The sequence below is a fragment of the Monopterus albus genome, unplaced genomic scaffold, assembly GCF_001952655.1.
Source record: "Monopterus albus unplaced genomic scaffold, M_albus_1.0 scaffold14.1, whole genome shotgun sequence".
NCBI classification, from domain to species: domain Eukaryota; kingdom Metazoa; phylum Chordata; class Actinopteri; order Synbranchiformes; family Synbranchidae; genus Monopterus; species Monopterus albus.
The window spans coordinates 2,100,646-2,121,376 of NW_018127894.1; the positions used below are offsets into that span (position 1 = coordinate 2,100,646).

At 41.1% G+C, this 20,731-nt stretch overlaps 1 protein-coding gene across 13 annotated transcripts in view; it reads left to right on the plus strand.

The window, feature by feature from the left end:
- LOC109955347 (protein tyrosine phosphatase receptor type M) overlaps nt 1-20,731 on the plus strand; it is a 156,961-nt gene that overhangs the window by 55,415 nt on the left and 80,815 nt on the right. For all 13 annotated transcript variants that reach the window (XR_002274253.1, XM_020591426.1, XM_020591425.1 and 10 more), the window contains exons 4-7: nt 746-824; nt 3,186-3,301; nt 4,374-4,548; nt 10,631-10,924. Coding sequence is in view for 12 of the 13 variants with exons in the window: in XM_020591426.1 (XP_020447082.1) it covers nt 746-824; nt 3,186-3,301; nt 4,374-4,548; nt 10,631-10,924 (664 nt within the window). In the remaining variant the exon portion in view is untranslated. The remainder of the gene's footprint in view (nt 1-745; nt 825-3,185; nt 3,302-4,373; nt 4,549-10,630; nt 10,925-20,731) is intronic.

A 20,731-nucleotide genomic window follows, 5' to 3' on the forward strand; every position in this document is an offset into this window, starting at 1 on the left:
TTAACCCTACACAGAACAGTTGTACTTGATTTGAGAGTTCATGTTGTCAGAGATGGCAACAAGCATGTCAGACAAGTAACACTAGACCAAGAGCAGCTGTGAAATGCCAGGAGATTTTAAACTTTGCATTAAAAGGTTAGTTTGCCCGCATTACAAAAAAAACATATGTTCACACTCTGCAAATACTTGTGTTTTTTTTTTAAGGTTTTGAGGTTTTGCATCCAAGTGTTTTACCTATCAGCAGGTTTTATATTGACTTTCTTTGATAGGAAATTTAATACCACCAGAAACCACTGTTTTAAAGGGTCACTTACCTCTTGTAATTTGATTTAATTTGCATTACTGAGATTTGTGCCTTCATCCCAAGGATGAGTAACAACTAATCTCACAAGAGTGTGCAAACTGTTTAATTTAGTGATAATTAGTAAACACTTGCATTAAACTTTGTTTCAGTGTTAGGTGTCTCTCCCTTCATAACTTGTGTTGTGGTCACAGACTGTGTGCTAATCGTCCCAAGGCTCAAGCTTAATTTAACACTTGCATGTCATAACGCCTATCAGCTGTGACATATTGTGGAAATAATGTCAGTGGCCACAGCTGTGTGACCAGCTGCAGCTTACCTAAGAGCAGATCCCATTAGCAGGAGCTGGACTTCTCTGTGCACAAGAACAGCCTCACTCAAGTGCCATTTGAAGTCATGTGCCCATTTATCACTGGTGTTATGAGACTCCTCTCTCCTCCGCAGATTGTGTTTGAAGCTGTAACCTCAGGGCAGCGTGGCTTACTGGCCATCAAAGACGTCGTGGTTCAGGGCCACCAGTGCAGTAAGTCCTTTTTTTTTTCTTTCACCATAAAAGAATATCATCAAATAGTTATTGCTGTTGCCATGACACCCTCCCAAACACTTGAATCATTGTTCTCCCAGTCAAGCAAAAGGACTCCATAGAATATGCTACAATCAATCCAAAGTGTCTACTCCTAGCTCCTCGAGGATTTATGAGAATACAGTTGACATGCTGAGATATGCTCAGGTTATAATTTAGAAAGGGCTGTGTTAAATCTGTCCTTTGAGAGATGGGAGAGAGAGAGTGCAAGAAAGAGGATGAAGAACAAATACCACCATACAGTTTGCTGCTGTTTGCGTTTAAATTTCACAGTTTTTCTCCTCCCTTAAAGAGATTCAGTTTAGCATCTCGCCTCTCAGATGTTCAGAGTACTGCTACCTTTGCTGAATATACTGTAAGTACAAGGACTTTAAAGTACACTGCTAATCACCATGTAATCTCTAGTATATTTAAAGATTTTTGAGAGCTCTTCTGGCTCCCTCATGTCTGTGCTTTTGAGTGCTGAGAGTTATGTTAGTCCAAACGGCACTTCTTAAGCTACAGTATGTAACTTAAGGTAGTTCTAGCAAATCAATCCGCTCTGCTCCGCCCAGCGCTCCCTCTCCCTGCTCCACTATGGTCTACTACAATCTGCTACACTCCACCACGCTCTGTCCAGCTCTTCAGATATTTGTCTTAATGAAATTAAGATAAATGAAAATGCAACAAAACTTACTGATCAAGCAGAAATAATTATTATTCGTTAGAGAGGTCAGTCCTGCTCAATGACCTTTAGAAGCTAATATCTCTGCACTGCTGTCAGTGGTGTTCAGCGAGTCTGAGTCACAGGAGTCTTTGAGAGCACTTCTTCACATTAAGACAAGTTTTGGAGCATATTTCAACAAAAATATTTAGGAAAATAGAGATGCACCAATCGATTGGCAGAGATTGGAAATGGGCGATGCTCAGCGTGATCGGCCAGTTATGGGTTCTGATTTTGTGCCGATCAGATTTAGAGGCACAGCAGTCTACGTCACATGCACAGTAGTGCAGAGAAAAAGCATAGCATGTGCAGCGCACAGCATCTCGTGTGCACCTCAAAAATTGGAAATTGAAATCAGTGCATCTCTAGAAAAGCATTACATACGGTAGCTTTAAGTTTATATTTAAAGGTTTTCACTCTCTACAGTCTAAGTCTAAATCAATATTGCACACATTTTCACTTATACTTTACCCTTCATAACTGAGGTATGAAGATCTGATTCTTAGGCACTAATGACTTGGTAACCATTTAAAAGCAGCTGAATTCCAACAAATGTTCCATCAATACGATGGATTTCTATAGTGGTAGATGTTGCATATAAATGTAATTGTGTAAATCAATGATGCCTTGCAACGTGATCAATGTTTAAATGCGTAAAATGTGAGTGGATCAATAACCTACTCACTGACAACTGGGTTTCTTTGAGTGACAGCAAAACGATTGGAGTGACTCCTCAGTGGAGCCCAGCCAATTCATTTGCTATTTATTCATCCATGTGGACTGTCAAGCACAAAGGTGGGATTATGCTACTGGGTGGCCTGCCTGTCTTTCCATTGTTAAAGATGACTTTAACTATGAGATAAAGAGATGTCTTTTTTTTGTGTTGGATGGATTGACAGGACAAAGTTTTAAACGAGGTGTTTTTCAAAGACGAGGTTATAAAATATTAAGTAGAAGTGAAAGTCTTGATGATGAAAATGATAGAATTAACTTTTGCCAAGTCTTTTGAGATATGGTTATGCTTTGCATCAAGGTCGCTCCTCTGAATTGCCCTATTTTTCTATGCAGAAGAGTGGTACTAATCAAATATGTTCTACATAAGTTGGTTTCTGTGGACTGTCCCAGTCTGCGCACATACTCATAATGAGCACAGTTGGAAAAAGAATAATGCTTTTGGAAAAATCCCCTCTATCAAGGAAAGGATGGTGTTAAAAGACGGCATAAATTTGGTGTTTGGTAGGTGTGAGAGCAGCCTTCGGCGTCTCATTTGAAAGTTTTAGGTGAAATGTTCCTTACAAAACGATACTGGCCTTCAGGACTGAGGGGCATTGGATAGTGAAATAAAATGCATTATCAATTCAAGGCTGCTTCTTGCAGTTTTCCAGTTTTACATACAAATCTTGGCACAAGAGTTATGCAGGTAACCACAAAATTTGAGGACACAGCAACATAAATTAGTATAGTCCTCATGCATCTAGTTCTGTTTAATTAATTCTCATAAAATTCAAACCCACCTTAGAGAAGTGAACTTCTGCATCTCAGCATGTAATATTCAGCTTCTTTAGTCCTGCCTGATAAATAGTTGCCCATTTTCCCAGTGAACACACCTCACTTCCTGACTATAAAAGGAGTGGAGGTCAACGCTGGACAGACGGCATCTTTCCACTGCACCGTCAATGGGCGTAAAAGGGACAACTTCCGCCTCTGGCTTCAGGTGAGAGCAGGTTTTTTTATTTTACCTCTTTCCTTAAACCATATATCAGAGACAAGATCAGAGTGTTGAACTTGGACCCTTTGGACATGAATGCATCTTCCTGAACAGACCTGTGAATATGTAATCTTCTTATCTGGAGTCAGTAGCTCTACTGTTGTTGTTCCTTGTGTTCTTTAGTGTAGTAGACTGTCCAGTCAATCATGATAAACACATAAGATCAAAGAGATTGTTTCCCAAATCAACATTTTATCAAAATGAAATCACGTAAGACGGTAGCAACCAGCTTCTGTAAAGTCAAACAAGTAACAAGCAATATACATGTTAAAGTATCAGTTATTTATCAAAATCACAGAATCACCCATGATTCTTTGGGCCAGGACCATTTGACGAATTCAAGCTAAACATTCACACACTGCTATATTCTGCCCTTGTGTTTGAGATTTCACCTGCTCACCAGGCAGGGGATTACAGTTGTTTCAGATCACCGCAGTATGGTCTTAACCTATATAGATGCTGGCTCTGTGGGCACCGCATACTATATCCGGCTCAGCTGAGCTGTGCAGCAGTTTTGAATTGACCTTGTTCTGAGCAGCGAAGGTAGTGCATCTGGCAGACATAACCCCACCATCTCTGCTGCTGAGCACACTGTCACACGTGTGATCAGTAGGAGCATGACGCTGGGTAAAGGTCTTCTGCCAGGTACTCCATCATTTTAACAAACACGTCCTCATTAGCACAGGAGCTGGAAAACAAACATTAAGTGAACTCCCCCGATGACAGTAATGAAGAAATATTTCTAATGAACAAATGTCTCCCATCTGCCTGCTGTGAGGGGTGACAGCTGGGGAGAGCCCACTGCGTGACTGTGTGTATGAGTCTGTGTGTGTGTGTGTGTTATGAATGTATTCTTACTATCAGCCACCGATGGGACTGATAGGACACAAACAAACATACACAAGAACAGACGAGTACTCTCAAGCTGAGTTTCGGAAACACACTGGGTCAGGCCACTTTGCTTATTAAACCTTTCCATTTTGGAGCTTCACTTGTATATTTGTCTTGTTCCACACAGGGCATCAGTGGACGGGAGGCCCCGATGAAAGCCACTAAACCGTGGAACAACCGGCGTTTCATAGGTACTTTCGATGTGGAGAACACAACCAAGGGCGACTCGGGCCGCTACCGCTGCATTGTTCACTCAGACAAAGGAGTTGGAGTGTCCAATTATGGGGAACTAACCATAAAACGTGAGTACCGGTCCCAAAGCATGAAAACACATAAACGCAGCCTGTGTGAATGAACACAGCACAGGCAGCAGGCATGTGTTCCATTCACATGACCTCCATGCATATAGCAAAGCGGAGAGGAGATAAAACAGGATGTTCATGGGGCTGCAAGCTCATAGATGAAAACGTCCTCTAAGGCGATACCGAAAACACTAGCTTTTTATGTTGATTTGTTATCCAGAGGATTTTAATGCTTCCCCCGTAAAGGCTGTCCTTGACTGCACACAGTTCCACCTAAAAGATCACACAGGGAAGAGGCACCAGGTTTACAGTAACCTCTCTGATGCTTTGCTCCCACAGTCATTTGATATGAATTTATGGAGTTGTCTGAAACTAAATCCTGCAAGGCCTCACTTTCCTACAGCCCTACAACCCGGTAATGGCCTTCTATATTTCTTCACCTCAATTTTCTCCCTGTGCTCTCAATTGAATTTACTGCCCCAATTCTTTTTTTTTTTTTTTTTTGTCTCCAAGCTTTATGTGATTGATAGGTTTAATCCTGGCTGTCCAGATCGAGGTCTGTCAATCATGCGAGAATGGCCAGGTCCAGACACAGCAGAGTGAAGAGGGAGATAAAGTCTCTTTGCCTGAGTGTATCAGTGGGGTTCAGTGGTGTAGTCAAAGAAAATTTACTGACACACTCGAAGCACCCAGAACCACACACGTGAATAAATTCAGCAACACAATCACTCGCACGTCGTCGCACTTACAGATACTTGCTAGGCAGCAATATTTTTGCTGATCACTGCCTTCAGCTTGTTACTAGATATATTTTTATACAAGACAAGCCAGTTAAATGTAAAGTGCTTTTGTCATAAATATTTAAAATATAGTAATTTTCTAGATTTAGGCATTTATCAGATCTTTTAATGTGTCCCACTTTAAATTCTGCAGAGATTTCGCACCTCACTGGCTCCAACATAAGCCAACTCATCGAAGGAAAAAAAGAGGCGTTTTCACGGATATGTCATACATAAAAAAGCTGATATCTCCTCTTATCATACCAGTCATAAAACAAGTGCTTAACCCTCCTTGCAATGCCTCTGAGTTGTAAATCCTCCTTAAATGTGTATTCACTGCGTTCATGACTCGTTTTTGGAGGAGTGAGTGAACGCAGAGTGATTCTGTGGATTATGAGCCTGCTACAGTCACACCGGCTCTCTCCCCATCCCTCATTACCATACACTGCCTTTTTCTTCCAACATGAAGAGAATGAATGCTTGATTATCCCAGATAATCATTTCTGCCTTTCATGCCAGTATTCAGTCAGATTTACATGCCTATGTGGAAGTGCGCTGCATGTGTTTCCCGAACACCATACAGATTGGCCCCGTGCAGCCTCTTTTCTGTGCCCCCCCCCCTTGTGATGGGCTCTCCTGTAGTGCAGCCAGTGGTCCTGAACGAGGGATAGTTACTCCCTGTCCAAGTGCTGGCTCTTTTCTTGGCGTGGTTGGAATCACCTGGAGTCCAAAAAGCATCTGCTCAGCTCCAACATAGTATTCTGGTCCGTGCTACTAACTCGGCCATATCAGCACTAATGAGAAAAGCCACCAAAAATCGAAGCTGGCCAGTCAGGTTTGTCATTTTCCTGGGGCCACCTCTTGTCATATCAGCAGCAGATCAATTCTTTACTCACAGCAGCCCAATTAGGAGAATGCACAACGTAATGAGGACCTCTTGCATCTTAACAAGAGAGGCTCAGTGGATATAATGAGCAAACGAAAGAAGGATTTATAAACAGTCAGGTCTAACTAATCTAACAACAAAGCAGAGTGGCAGCTTTTATTAATGCACTCATTGCAGTGAATGGCAAAAGGTGGAAAAGGGTGTGTGTGCATGCCTACAATTATGTTCAATTTCTGTATGTTTTGCACTGAAACAATTAGTCGATTAATTAATTAGTCACTGGGGAGGGACTCAAATGATGCCACTTTTACTTGTAACAGAATATTTTTACACTGTATTATTTCTACATTTACTTAAGTAAAGAATGTGAGTACTTCTTCCACTGCTGATTTTTAATGCCTTTGTTATTTGCTATTGGGGCCCAGTCCATGCCTGTGTGTCTGTGTGCATCATTGCATGTGTATGAGTTTGCATTTACGTGATTGCGTTTTGGCAGGCGGGCAGGTGCTGTGGTAGAGGAGGATGCAGCTGTTGCCAGGCCGTTCGCCTGTCTGGTCAACATCCTGACAACAGCTGCTCACTGACCCCTGCGTATGGCCTCCTCTGCCATCTCCACACGGTCCCCCATCTCCAGCCAGCTCGGAGCTTAGTTCAGAGCCCCTTCTATGGCCCCACTGCTGCGAAGCTGCCTCGCTTAAACAATGGGGAATTGAGTCGTTAATATCCTGAAGTGTTGCAGCACTTGAGTGTATTTCACACCAGTAATCCGTTGTTTTCAGCACATCTCCCATGGCTGTTGAATAGAGGATTACTCTACCTACAGGAATTATTTCATCAACATATGCTGCAGTTGCTTTTGTGAAGCAGTATTATTTCAAAGTCAGATGAAATGCTTATTGCTATAACACAGCATGCTGCTTAGTCGTACTGTTGCAGAAATGGTCTCAAGCACCAACAGCAAAAATAAGACTGAATGGCAGCAGTGGTATTGCAGCACATAAAAAGTAGTATGTTCTCTGCAGAGAAAAAAGATTGAATGGATGACTGCTCTTCCTTGATGCCTTTGAGATTTGTATTCTACATTCTGATGTTGTTACAGGTAATCATATAACATAATACCAGAGAAAACCAGATAATCATAAAATCTAGTGTCACAACTTTAGTAAATTTTATCTGGCTAGATTTTGTATTACATTGTCAAGTTTCAACACTGTGTCATGACTGAGTCAGCAGCCAGAAACTTGCTCATATTTTTCAGTTTCATTTGGTCCTGTGCATTGAGGTGTGATCATAGAATGAGTACAGTGGCAGATGTGCCAATAAAATCTGCAAACAACTTACATGACACTCGCCTCTTTTAGAGTTAGGGCTCAGTTTTTTTTAGTAAAAAAGTTTTTTTTTCCCCTCAGATTCCTATTTCAAAGATCTTTTAATTAGGTAGTTGGCCTTTTAATTGTACTTACATCTGCTTTTCTATAAAAGATAAAAACCAGCAACTAAAAAAATGACTTTTCTGTTTCCCGAAGCTTGCATAGGGAAACCCATTTTATACACTTTAGTTTCATTTGATGTTATAAAGTATTGCAAATGTCAAACTGAATTGCAGTAGCAATATTTTTGATATACCACAATACTATAAGGGATGATACTACAGCACAAGCCTTGTTGTCTGTGGTTTAGATCAATCTGAGCATATTGCCACTTAACTCAGTTAAAGCCCTTTTAAGACATAAGGAGAGACCATTAAAAACCATCAAAACAAGCCTGTGGGTGAATCCCGATTTTGGATCACCTTATTGTCCTGTCTGGCTCCAGCACTGTGTATAAGTCCAGGAGAAGACCTGCTGGATTAGCTGGTTCACTTTAGGTGATGTTTCACAGCAACACAGGAAGCTCAGATTAGTGGCAGTTTACGGACCTGCGTTGGAGGTCACCATGGGGTAACCATCTGTTGAGGAAGTAGACACCTCGGCCTGCTCCTAATGTGCCTTGTGACTTCTCCCTCACCATGACAGCTCCATGAGAAGCAGCCAGGGAGCTAATGGCATTATTCTGTTACATGTGTGTCCTCACTAGAGCTGCTCACCATGGCCTCAGGGATGTAGCAGTTGTAGTACGTGACAAGGGTAGATTCCTAAGCAGTGCCTGAGCAGAGTGTCATAGCTCTTTGGTTGCAATGGCAGTTTTAAATTTTTTTTAGCACCTGGAGTCAGGGTTGTTGTCCTTTTACTTAAATGATAACTTTCTTTCTTTTTCTTTTTAATTTATTTCAATCGCCACATTAAATTGACCATTCATCTTACTGTATATTCATCATTTCCACCTTAAACGGTAGATAAGCACTGATGTAACTTAATATTTAACATACCCCTAAATAAGACCAAAAAGGAGCAGGATGAAGCCAAAGTTTGTATAATATTATAATATAATATAGCCACCTCTTTAACTAATCATTACATTTTCCACCTCATAATCAGACTAGATTAACATATGAGCACAGACACATATTCAGACCAACAACAACAAAAAACCAACAAATAAAGAAACTAACAAAGCCATGTTGCATGTAATATCCCTACGTGTAACACTAAGTTTATGTACTTTATGTACTTGTTCAGTACCTTATTTTTAAACATTTTCTTGAACCTACAGTAGTTGGTGTCTGACATCGAATTTCAATATTGAGTTGAACAAACAGGTGGTTCTTAATAAATCTTTGTGTTACTGAAATGATTAGAGGTGACTGCATGTTCAGAAATGATCAGGTGACTTGGCAACAGTGAACACAAAGAATCAATAATTTTCCATGAAGTTGTACTGTATAATATTACAGTTCTGAAAATATCCCACAGTTGAAATAATTTGTCGTAACATTTTGAGAAGCATCAATAAACCAGAAATGGCAAAAGTTATAGCAAGATTAGATAAAGAATGGTGACATAACATGAAAAAGGTCATCTTCAAGGTTGTCATTGAGCGCTACATTAGTTTGATAAATAATGTGTTACTGAAGAAGAACTTGAGGATATTTTTCAAATCCAGACAGACACATTGAAGGTGTTGCACAGATGAAGCCAGCCTTGCACTGTTGACCCTACTGAATGTGCAAGTGTTGAAAGTCTGATATTAAAAAAACTCTTTCTCTGTTGCCACTTTAGTTATTTTGACAGTATTAAATAAGGATAAAACTGCTCAAACAAGTGCAGTCATTTGTCTCTAAAATAAAGTTTTTGTTTTCTATTTCCCTGCTTTAGAACAGCAGAAGTGTAACATTTATAAATTCACTTGTCCCCCACCAGAGTTTACAGTGAAGTATTGTAGATTTTAGTCTGCAGTATGATGCATGGTTTTAAACTAGAGGGTATAAAATTAACTTCACCTTAATGAGCTGCAACCTGAAATCATGTTAATCCATTAGTAATATTAATGGGCCATTTTTCTATATTGAGTATTTATTACATTGATACTTTAAGTAATTTCACTAACTGGTACTTAAAGTGAAAGTGTTCTACTTTTCCTTACCACGTTGAATAGGTCTCTTTAACTGCACTTCAGATCACATGGTTGTTATAATATGCACACCTGTAAGAGACAAAATTGCATTGTAAAAGTAGGAAGGGTTAATGTAATTAACATACTTTGGAGTTTTTTTTTCGACTTTCATGTCAATAATTTTTAAATAAAATTACAAAATGATAAAAAGACCACAGATTGAGAGATTAAACCAGCTCCTGATTTAGACGAGAGGGAGATAATAACTACAGCAGTTGTCAGTTACCAGTGGCTTTTGAAATTAAATCAGCGTATTGTTCAGCATTTGCCAAGGTCTAGGCGACTTTGTTTAAACCTCTGCTAGAAGTTGCCGTCACTTTCAAAATGTGTGTAATTACGGGACTCAGTCAGGGTAATGGAGATATTGCATTCACCAAGCTGGAACTATTGATTGTCATGTGGTAATTCTTAAAATGGCCATGGCTGCTTGTTTTGCTCATTTCCAGCCATTTAATGTTTAATCTCGGGTACCTCTAGATTAGCTTTGCACCCATCATATTTCAGAATGATAAAACCAGAGAGCCTCTTCCTAAAAACGAGAGGATAGTTCATGAGCATGCACAACTCCTGCTGCTCGTTTTGTGTCGAAAGTGGACAGCAGGACGAACTGCAACAGCTTTAATTAATTTGAATTTCTCCTCCACAGATAGGTAAACAATGATATATGTACAGATGAAAAGAGATGTGTAACACTTTAAACAAAGTGGGTAATTGATAAACCTCATATTTTAAGTTATTTTGTGAGAACATCACTGCTTTTCACACTAATTGAAATTTGTTTGTTTTCTGTTTTGTGAAGTCTTTCCACTTTTCAGTATCACAATGTGATAATCTAAGATCCATCAAAATCTTTTTGTTTCCCTAGAGCCCCCAGTGCCTATTGCACCACCCCAGCTGACTGCCGTTGGCGCCACCTATCTTTGGATCCAGCTGAATGCCAACTCCATCAATGGGGACGGCCCAATCATTGACCGGGAGGTGGAGTACCGCACAGTGTCGGGCACCATGTACGACCTGCAGCCTGTAGACAAGACCACACACAAGATTGGCCACCTGGACCCAGACACGGAGTATGAGATCAGTGTTCTGCTGACCAGACCTCTGGAGGGAGGCACTGGAGCCCCTGGACCTCCTTTGAGGGCCAGGACCAAGTGCGCTGGTGAGACCAAAATTACCTTTACTGACAGATCACCTGTATTTTTGAGAGAAATTGGTTTACAATGTCACATGGACAACTTAAAATTCATAGGTTCCCTTTCATAGCTCATGTTATGGGTTTATAAATGGTCATACACTGTTGATAAATACATACAAAGTCCTAGCCAATCTAAATATCACAAAGAGAGCTTTGAAAGTGAATTAGATACAGTAGGAAGTACCATGACCATTCCTTTTCACATCAGAAATGTAAAGCAAGGGCAGATTGTTTTTTTAAGTAGGACCAGCACTTGTGTACATATTGAAAGTTTAGTTGTCATGGTCTGTGGAGAGCATATAAACTTATGCAACATTGATTCTATCTTTTCTAACAAAGGAACTTGCCAGCACTGTGGGGGAAGCTTCTGTTAGAAACTAATGAAATCAAGGGCATCTACATAATGCAAACAGTAAGAGTACTGAATCTGTGTGACTTAGGGTTACTATATCAACACACTGGTAGCATTGAGCATGGAGGTAGTGAAATGTGACGGGCACAAAGAAAAATATTACTGCTATTTAAAAAAAGGGGTTGCAACTGTTAAAATCCCAGTGTTTTCTTTGCCACTACTTGACAACATTGTTGCTGAAATTGCATGTTTAATTGGCCTAACAAAGGTTTGTGAGTGAGATACGGTGTAGTTCCATTAGGTGCTTCTCATCTGCAGAAATAGATTACATCTGTGTTACAGCTGACACAGCTAACAGCTGAAAAAATGAGGGTCGCTTTCATTGTCAGTGCTTTGTCTGATACAACAGAGGACAAAACCGCCCCACTTGAATAAATGAGAAAGAGAAACAGAAATCTACAGCAGTCATATAAAAAGGGGTGGTCAAAGCGGTTCGAGTAATTTTTTTATTCAGCTTTTTTAAAGATATTTTATTGCTATTGCTATAGGCTTGTGGTATTTGAGTTTGTACCACTCTAGTTTACTTTTACCAACAAAACATTTCAAATCACAAAGGTTCCTATTTTAACAAATTACCCTTTGCATGCACTAAGTAGCTATCAGGGCTCCAGTGCTGGAAAAACTCCAGTGTGTTTTCTCTAAAGCTACATTGCATGTGACGCAAAAAACTACAGCTCATAATTGTCCAGCATTTATCATTGTCAGTTTACTTAGCTAATTATTTTTCTGTAATAGACAAAGCCCTTGTGTTTTTATTGTTTCCACCTATACAGTAGATCTTCATTAGGATTTTTGGCATATTGTCTAAATGATGTATTCTACAGTGAGCACCTGGAACAATTAGTGCTTCTCATAGTTTTAGAATTTATGTATAACAGATAAACTGATAACACCTGTGAACCAATGGGATAATAACAAGTTAAGTAAACTCTTTCAACTCCCCTTGCAATTTGGAACAGCTGTGTGTCACAGTAATTGATATGATTGATAGTTGGCTCCAGACATAGAGCTGCAAACTGCCCTGCCACATGGTTAACTTCATAACTACTTATTTATTTAGCTTAATTCTCATTCCAGTGGCCCTGCAAGCTTCTTAATCCATCAGCAACACAGACTGATATAATGTGTGAAGCAGAGTGGCACTTTAAATTTGGATTATTATGCTGTTGCTATATTGTGGGCATTCAAACTCAAACGTGTACTGTACATAAACACTTGGAGAATGCCTGATGATATCGCACAAATTGCCCTTCTCACAACATTAACCAGCTAAATACCCATGCTGTACTAGGATGCCAACTCTGGGAACAAAACAAACCTAGCCTCAGCAGTTTCCCAGGCTAATGCTGTTTGGTGTCCAGCGAAATGCTTGTGAAAATGAGATTTTTGTCCCCTCCCTGCCCAGGGTGTAACCCCATCTCCCCACTGTGAAGGTCATGAGTTTATTCCTTTTTGTCTGGCTGATAGGGATGAATGGCCCTACCTGTGCAGGTTTCCAAGCCAGGCCTGGCTTCTGTGGGGGTTCTGCCCCTTGGTCACCCCACCGGTCTCAGTCGGGGAGATTGATGGCCTCAGCTCCTGAAGTGTGTTTGAGGAAGCAGCTCTTGATCTTGTCCAGCTCTCTGCTGGTCTTTTCCACTGACAGGCTGCGCCTCAGCAGAGCTCCTAATTGAATGGTTAAGACTCACAGGGCTGTGTGATACATCACTGTTGATACAGACAGGCCTAGAGACCTGCTCCCCCCCTCTCCTTACACTGCTGTCTCGAGGCGTTAATGAAAATCTGTGGCCACTTTAGAGCACTGCCTCATAATTATTCATGGCCATTCCTTGGTCAGTTTACAAAATGAGCAATGTTTCTGATGACAAAGGATGTTTTAATTCAATTTTCTGAAAAATGGGGAATGTATCATGCAAGGATGCCACCAATTTATTTCAGAATCAGGAGAAAGGAAGAGACAGCCTTGAAAGATTTTTTTTCCCATGAAGCACTTGCTTTGCTTTCCTAGTGAACATCAAAAGAATGTCTTATCCAAGGTTCTGAGATTGCTTCAGGGAGTTATCTGTGTGGTTCAAGGGTTTGCAGAATGATTCCAACAACATTTTGCTTTTGCATAGCCTCATGGAGGCTTTGGACTGTCAATGTCAAATTTCACAACTTGTTGCAATTTGTTATTTTCCTGCTGGCCAAAATTACTTCCCAAACATGTTTGAGTTAAAAGAGAAAAGCATTTGGTAACTATGGCCACCTTGAAAATTTGTCTGTGTGAAGTTGTTTACCACTTTAGTGTCCTGCACGCTTGGTAAGCGCCTCTTAAAGGAAGACACTGTACTATCAGGTGGTGCCCTGGGATCACAACAGGGTGCCCTGCATTTCAGCAAGACTATTGAGAGATCATCTCACACAGAGAAACCATTTCCAGCCCACACTAGGCAGGCAGATAGGCAAGCCTTAAACAACTACTCCTCTGCAGTCTGAACTGTACTTCAGACCTGAATGGAAAAGTACTTGTCAGAGCTTTTCAATCTTCACATCATAACCTGCTTTGGGATAAGACAATTACAGACACATTTTGAATGTGGTTTTGTTGCAGCAAGGCTACACCTTCTGGCACACACATGGAACATGTTATTTTCAACATCCACATTCACTGATGACTGTTAGTTTTGTCACTTTAACATTTAAATCAGTCACCGTGGTACGTACATGCTGTGTTTTTACAAACAGCACTTGTTTTCAATGCAGAAGAGATCATTTTATATTAGCTTCCTTGGTAGAAGAACAGCTTGTCCTGTGTGGTGCATCTCCACCTATGGCCTTCGCTGTTCTGTTGGCTCTCAGGCACTTTAAAAATGGCATTACATGATGTCCATGCTGGGTCCAAACACCTGCTCAGACTCCAGCCTCTGCCAACTCCACATCTCCATCTATAAGTTGTCTCCATCTGCGCTCCAGTGCCATGTGGGAGTAGTCTCATCTGTTTGTTTTTACTTTGCCATTCTGTTGCACTGAGTGATATTAAACACAAGGGAATCAGCATTAATCATGGATCAGCCCTCACTTAAACATTTGTTTATAACAGGGGAAAGCAGGGAGGAGCTCCACAATTCTGTTTGCCCGCAACCAAGGCTGGTTATTTGCATTTAGCATCCTGGTTAATTTGTGAAAGACCAGGTCTGTTTTTATGCAAATAAGAACGACACCAGTGTCTGGCATCATGGAAAAGGTAGTAGTGGTAGAATCACTTGATTTGTCTCATTACATTTCTGCAGCGACTTGAAGAATACCATCACTGCCTGAGATTAAGTCTGAATCACACATAAACTCTAGAAAAACATGACTCTTTTTGGCATAATGGTCATACTGTAATAAGAATTCTGTAAGCTGTACAGCTAACTGTTTGTTAATGCCATTCACTGAAGGATTTACCTTCTACCTTTTTCTCTTTTAAATCGTATAAAGTCACAAATAACGGTAAGATTAATTTGCGTAAGTTAATATTATTATTCTTTTCTGCTATTGTTCAGCAGTCAAAGTCAAAAGTGCATCTCTTTCAATCCCTTCCCGTCTCTTTTTCTAAAGAAAGAATTCATATTGAAAGACAGTAAAATGTAATGACCTGACATGAAGACCGTTATGGTTCAGCACCACTGAGAGTCACTGAATATTCTTTTCATCACTGAAGTGCCTAATGTTGGTGCAAGCTCTGGCTTGCTCTGTTCAATTCACAGGTCAAATATCAATTTGTTGAACTTGCAAAGCAGCGATATCAAAATGCTGTGAAAGCAAGGCTGTGATGGGCCTTTCCATCTGGAGGAATCGATTGTTTATATCCTGTTATGAATACTGAAATGATCTACTTAAAGACTAAGAGAATGCTGCAGGACAGAGAGACAAGGTGACAACTTATGTTTGCTAAAAAGGTGTGTTCAAGTTATAGGATGCTATTGTTAGCCTGATAATCAGGTTAGCGCCATCAGCTTACATTATTTCCAGTCACAGTTGAGTCGGTATATTTCACCTCACCAATTCTTGTATCACCAAGCCTTAACCTTTTATTAACAAAGGGAGAATCATGATCTGTCAGCTATAACTGCTACTTTCCCCCTCTATAGCTTCATGCATGTCTACAGGCCAAATTGCCTCAGTGAGGTCTAACCCTTTATAATGGTTGCCTTTTTATTAGGCTGAGATTGAGCCGATCTGTCTCTCTGGGTCGAAAAGGAAATTGTTTGCAAGGTTTGATGTATCTAATTAATGCTATTGTTGCCTTGAGGCATGAATAGAAAGCCACTTCACCTCACCATCTCAGATAACATTGGTCTGATTTGTCACCCACAATAGCTGGCAGTCATGTGACCTATAGGGTTTATATAATGTCTGTGGCAAGGCAAATAAAAAAGACTTGGTTTGAAGCCCATTGAATTTGTGTTCTTTTGTCAGTCAGAGAAAACAGGACAGATTGAGTTTGTGGTGTGCAGGAAGGTTATAGGAGGACCACAATAAAAGTCTTTTTATCACAGGCAGTTGGAAGCAGAATGGGGAATTGTGTTCTATGATATTGGCTTCACGAAAAGCAAATTGTGTTCTTCTCAAGGACATGTCTTCAAACAACCGCTGTTGAAAAGGAGAGAGAGAGATAGAGAGAGCGAGCAAGAAACTCTGCATTTATAGCGGTTTTATTATTGTTATTGTTTCCCTCATCTCCATCATGCCATCTATCTATCCCCCAAACATGAAGGAATTGAGACTGAGAACAGATGTGCACAAACGACACTTTGGTGACAGCCTCAAGAACTTAGTTTCTTCTTACTGTCGAGTTGCCTCTTCAGCTCCTCACAAGCAAATTATCATTGAGGTTGTTTGTATCCTCAACTCTTAAACCTCAAGAGAATGATAAATAGCAGTAGTTAAATCGGGCTTGGCATGAGCTTTTTTTTCCCTGCTGTTTTTAAATGTGAACTGAAATGCTTCTCAAGGTCTTTAAATGTTTCTGTTCTCTGTGTTTAATTATTCATGGTCTATCTGCTGTAATTTTTGTCACAGATTTTCTCCATCCTTTTACTGAATTATAGATGCCTCATTCCCCTTCCTAGGCATCCAGGAAGCGCTCGTTCAGTCTGGTTGTATAACTCTTAACTGAGGAACATTTCTGCATCAACTAAAGGACAAGAATGTCAGGAAGGCTATGATTTATTCCCTGTATTCCCCTACCTAGATAGCTAGATCTTAGATCTCATATATCTCCTAAGTAGGTGGCTCAGAAAATGCAGCAACCGTTTCACAAAGTCAAGCGCTTCAATTTGATTTACACTCTGGGTAACACCCCGAGTTCAGTGCGACACATGCAGGTTTTTGGCAACTAATGACAATGCCACACAGGCCATCTGGGGAGTACTGAAGTTGAAGAATCACCTTGGTAACCTCCTACTGCTCCTGTACAGATTGCATCCCTGTCAGTAAATGAGGGCTTGTGTTCTTCCCCTTTGTAAGTACCAACCACAGGCACTTTCATCTGAGAGTAGAGATGGGTGTGTAGGCACGTGTATGTGTTAAGGCAGGTGGAAAAGAAGGGGGTCATTCTACCTGTCACTCTGACCCCAATCACCACACAGCATATTGGTGGAAATGAAATGAAAGATTGATTTAACCAGCTCCACCCCTGCTGCCTCTGCTCTTCCCATCGGCCGGCTGTCCATTTGTTTGTATCTGGTCAGCGGGCTCACTTCCCTTCACCTGTTAATCCCTGGGAGACGCTTTCCAGTTGTTTTCTTTTAATTTCTCTGACTTGTCAGTGATAGCAAAGACCACCCCCTGACATTTACACCTGCCCATTTAACCATTAATTTATTCCTGCTCTGGTCAGCAGTCACAGCAGCATCTCCAGTGCTTCAGTTTTGTACTCTGCAGGATCCTACTTCATCTTCACCCCACTAAATGCTACTGCTGTGATAAAGTGTAGAAACCTTTTTCTCTTTAGTGGACCTTAAATTACAGCACTTCCCAGTATGTTGCAAAATATAATGGACATAACTGTTATTAATTAATGGCATTACTGGTTTCATACAATGAACAGTGTACGTGGATTATCCAGCATAGTAGTGGATGCATTCATGATGAGCAGTGGGCTCATCATGAATGCACACAGAAGGGACACTTTTGCTGTCCCTTCTGTGAGAGGGAAGGTATTCACCCATTCATCTCCACCTCTACAGCTTTGGGGGGTTCATCAGACAAGGTGGCAGCCCGGTCCGGTCCGGTGCCAGGGCTCATTCTGTAGTTTCAATTCAATCTAGCATGTAGTAGGCCCCTCTACCCCTCATCCTCACACATCATGGCAGGCCCATTTATCATGGGGCCTATAAAGAAGGACTTGATGGAGTGAGGGGCAACCACCATCATTCAATAAATCCTTCTTATTATCCACACCCCCGAGGTATGAGCAAAGTGCCTCTCTTTGTGTGTGTCCTGAGCACGTGTGCATTTGCCTCTGACTTTGTAACAGGTGTAGAGGGTGAACATGAGTACAGTGCCTTTAAAGTGCTATCAATTATAACATGTGTACACGTGTCAACCCCAAGGCCGGGTTTGACTTGTTGCTTTTGATGGTAACAAAAACCTTGGCACCTCCACCCTCCCTCCTCTGTTTTAACCTTCCTCTTTCAGTCCCACCAACACATCCATCCACCCACACATTGACTCCCTCCATCTCTCCCTCTTAACCCCCCCCCCATCTTTCTCTTCCTCCAGAGGATTGTATAGAGGAGCACTCTAGGAGGGTGATGGAGCTTTGATTGTCGGTTATCAAAAGCTATCATTATGGCTTGCTTCTGCGGGATATGAAAATGATTTCCTAAGTGTAAAACCCATGTCATTACCTCAATGGCCTGTGTGCTATCACTGAGATGTAATAGAAAGCAGCAAACAAATGTGCTTGCCTCCCAGCCCGCTCAGCTCAAACAGAACAGAGTGAATAACACACAGCAATGGAGAGATAAGTGATGGCAATATCAGGCCTGGCTGCCTAGAATGGAACACTTTACATGAAAATAGCCCTCCGACCAGGATTTAATCTTCACCGTTGTCATGTTGTTTTGGTACTGTCTTCGTCGAAGGCGCCTGTGTGTGTGTGACAAGTCCCGGCTGACATTCTCCGGCAAGGAATCTGACAGTCTGCATGCCATCCTGTGAATGTCGAGGCATTTCTCTTTTTTCATCTCTGAACAGAAAAGGCTCCCTCCTCCTCAACCTGAGCCCCTTTTCATCTTGATGAGATAGTGACTGGACTCAGGAGCCACATTGACTTTCTGGGGGTTTCTAATCATTGGGGAAGTAGTCTTTTCTTCCCCCTCCTGGTTCTGTTTGCTGAGCAGGGAGATAGAAGTCTATGCCAGAACCAGCCTTTTCTGCTCATAATCGATGTGGATCTGATAAAGATCGTTGCTTTCTGAATGAGTCGTACACTGCGAAGCCTGGGGAAGATCTGATAAGTAAATCATTTTATACATATAGCTATCCAAATGCTGTAGAACTAGCTGTGTGCTTCTGTTCATGCTTATGGACGCTCCTTTTCTTCGCATAAGACCAACAACACGCTCAAACACACTGCCCCCTCACACACACATCACACAGTTGTCTCGGAAATAAAGTGGCTGTGCTTCGGACATGCCCAATTTGTTTCATTTCATCCAGGACTAATGTCTCGCCCTACCCATGGGCTAAGTGCACCATTTGAAGCCCCCTCTAGGACAGACAGTTGCAGCATGTGGTTATTTGTTGTTTTTGTTTCATGTTTTGGGAAATCATATCACTTCTGCTGCAGTGGTGTGTACGCAGGGCCCATTCAAATTAACAAGAGGCAATAATGTGCTGATAATTTCTAAAATCATTATTTAAATGTCACACTGTAATGACCAAAAATCACTAATAGTTCTATGTAAATGTCAAATTCAAATTATTCAATTACATCAGCGAGTGTGGGGCAGGTGATAATTTGTCCTCCGCTTGGAATACCAATCTGGCTCTCACTCGAGCTCATTCTGTGTGGCCTGGCATAAGATAGACCTCACTAATTCCCGCTCCAAGAGACGCTCTCATAGCCATTATTATAACTCTATTCCACTAGAAATATCTGTCATACTGGAGAGATATTGAAGTCATATTTTCAGTACTTTCACCCCAGTGTTGCCCTCGGTGTATGATAGCTTGTGAGAATAGTAGAAAAAAAAGTTTGAATTTCAAGAGATAGTCCTGTTGTTCCTTGTTGTGATTTGTGCTTGTGCATTTCACTCTGAGCCTCTTACTGCTCAGTCAATAAAACTAAACTAGCAGTCACAGTAGACTGGGGTAATAGGCTCATCTCATGAGCTGTCATTCCTGGGCCTATGGGCCTATTTGAAAATGGCTGTATAGCCACCATCTATGCACGACAGGATTTATAAAGGATATCAGCCCTTCAGCCGGACCCATTCATTTCAGATTAAGTAGGCAGAGGAGGAGGTAAAGGGTGTGTTTTCTTTTTCTCTTTCCTCTTTCTTCAAAGTCAACCATGACCTGGATCTGAAGTGGATGAGGCACCTTGTTGTTCATGCAAAGAGATGATGTCATTCTGAGTCATGAGGTACAAGTTGTGATTTAACGTGCGCCACAGATACTCATGTTTTACTGTCTCACTCAGACAGCTGGCATTTGCACCACAGGGAGCCAATGGGGCAGCACACGATTAGCCTTTTCCCAGCAAAACCCAGCTGAGGCTATAGAATTGTGTTAAAAAGTGTTTACTAAATGGCCGATCTCCCTTTATCTGCCTTTACTGTTAGCATACTAGCCAAAATATCTGGCTAATGTTTTTACCACATGACTAAATCCAATTTCTTCTTCTTTATTTGGCTTTGTTTGGTTCTTCCCAAATTTATATTATCCACAAGTACTTCCAATTCTAGTTGGCATATTTCCATTGGTCAGAATTAAGGTGCAGTGGATATTATTTATAATGTTCCACAAAGTTTGACACACTCCTCAAATGCTCCAGAAATGAGCCTTCCCTCCTAGCTGCTTGTACATTTCTGCTTGAGATTCACACTTTGGTGCATTTGTCACTTTGAGAGCATCTGGTTTAATTTGATTTCTATGCCTGGCCACCCTGCAATTCTCTGTGCTTTTAGTGTAACCGTTGCTCACTGGGTGCGGCCAACAGATAGTTCCACAAATAAAGGGGTTTAACATCCTATTTTCTGGATGGCTTTCCCAACGTTACAGCCAGTTTGGAGATGCCTGTTTTCCATTGCAAGTTCCTCACAGTTACATCGCATTTGTTTTAAATAGTGGACCACTTTGTCAATTATTCCATTTATCCACAT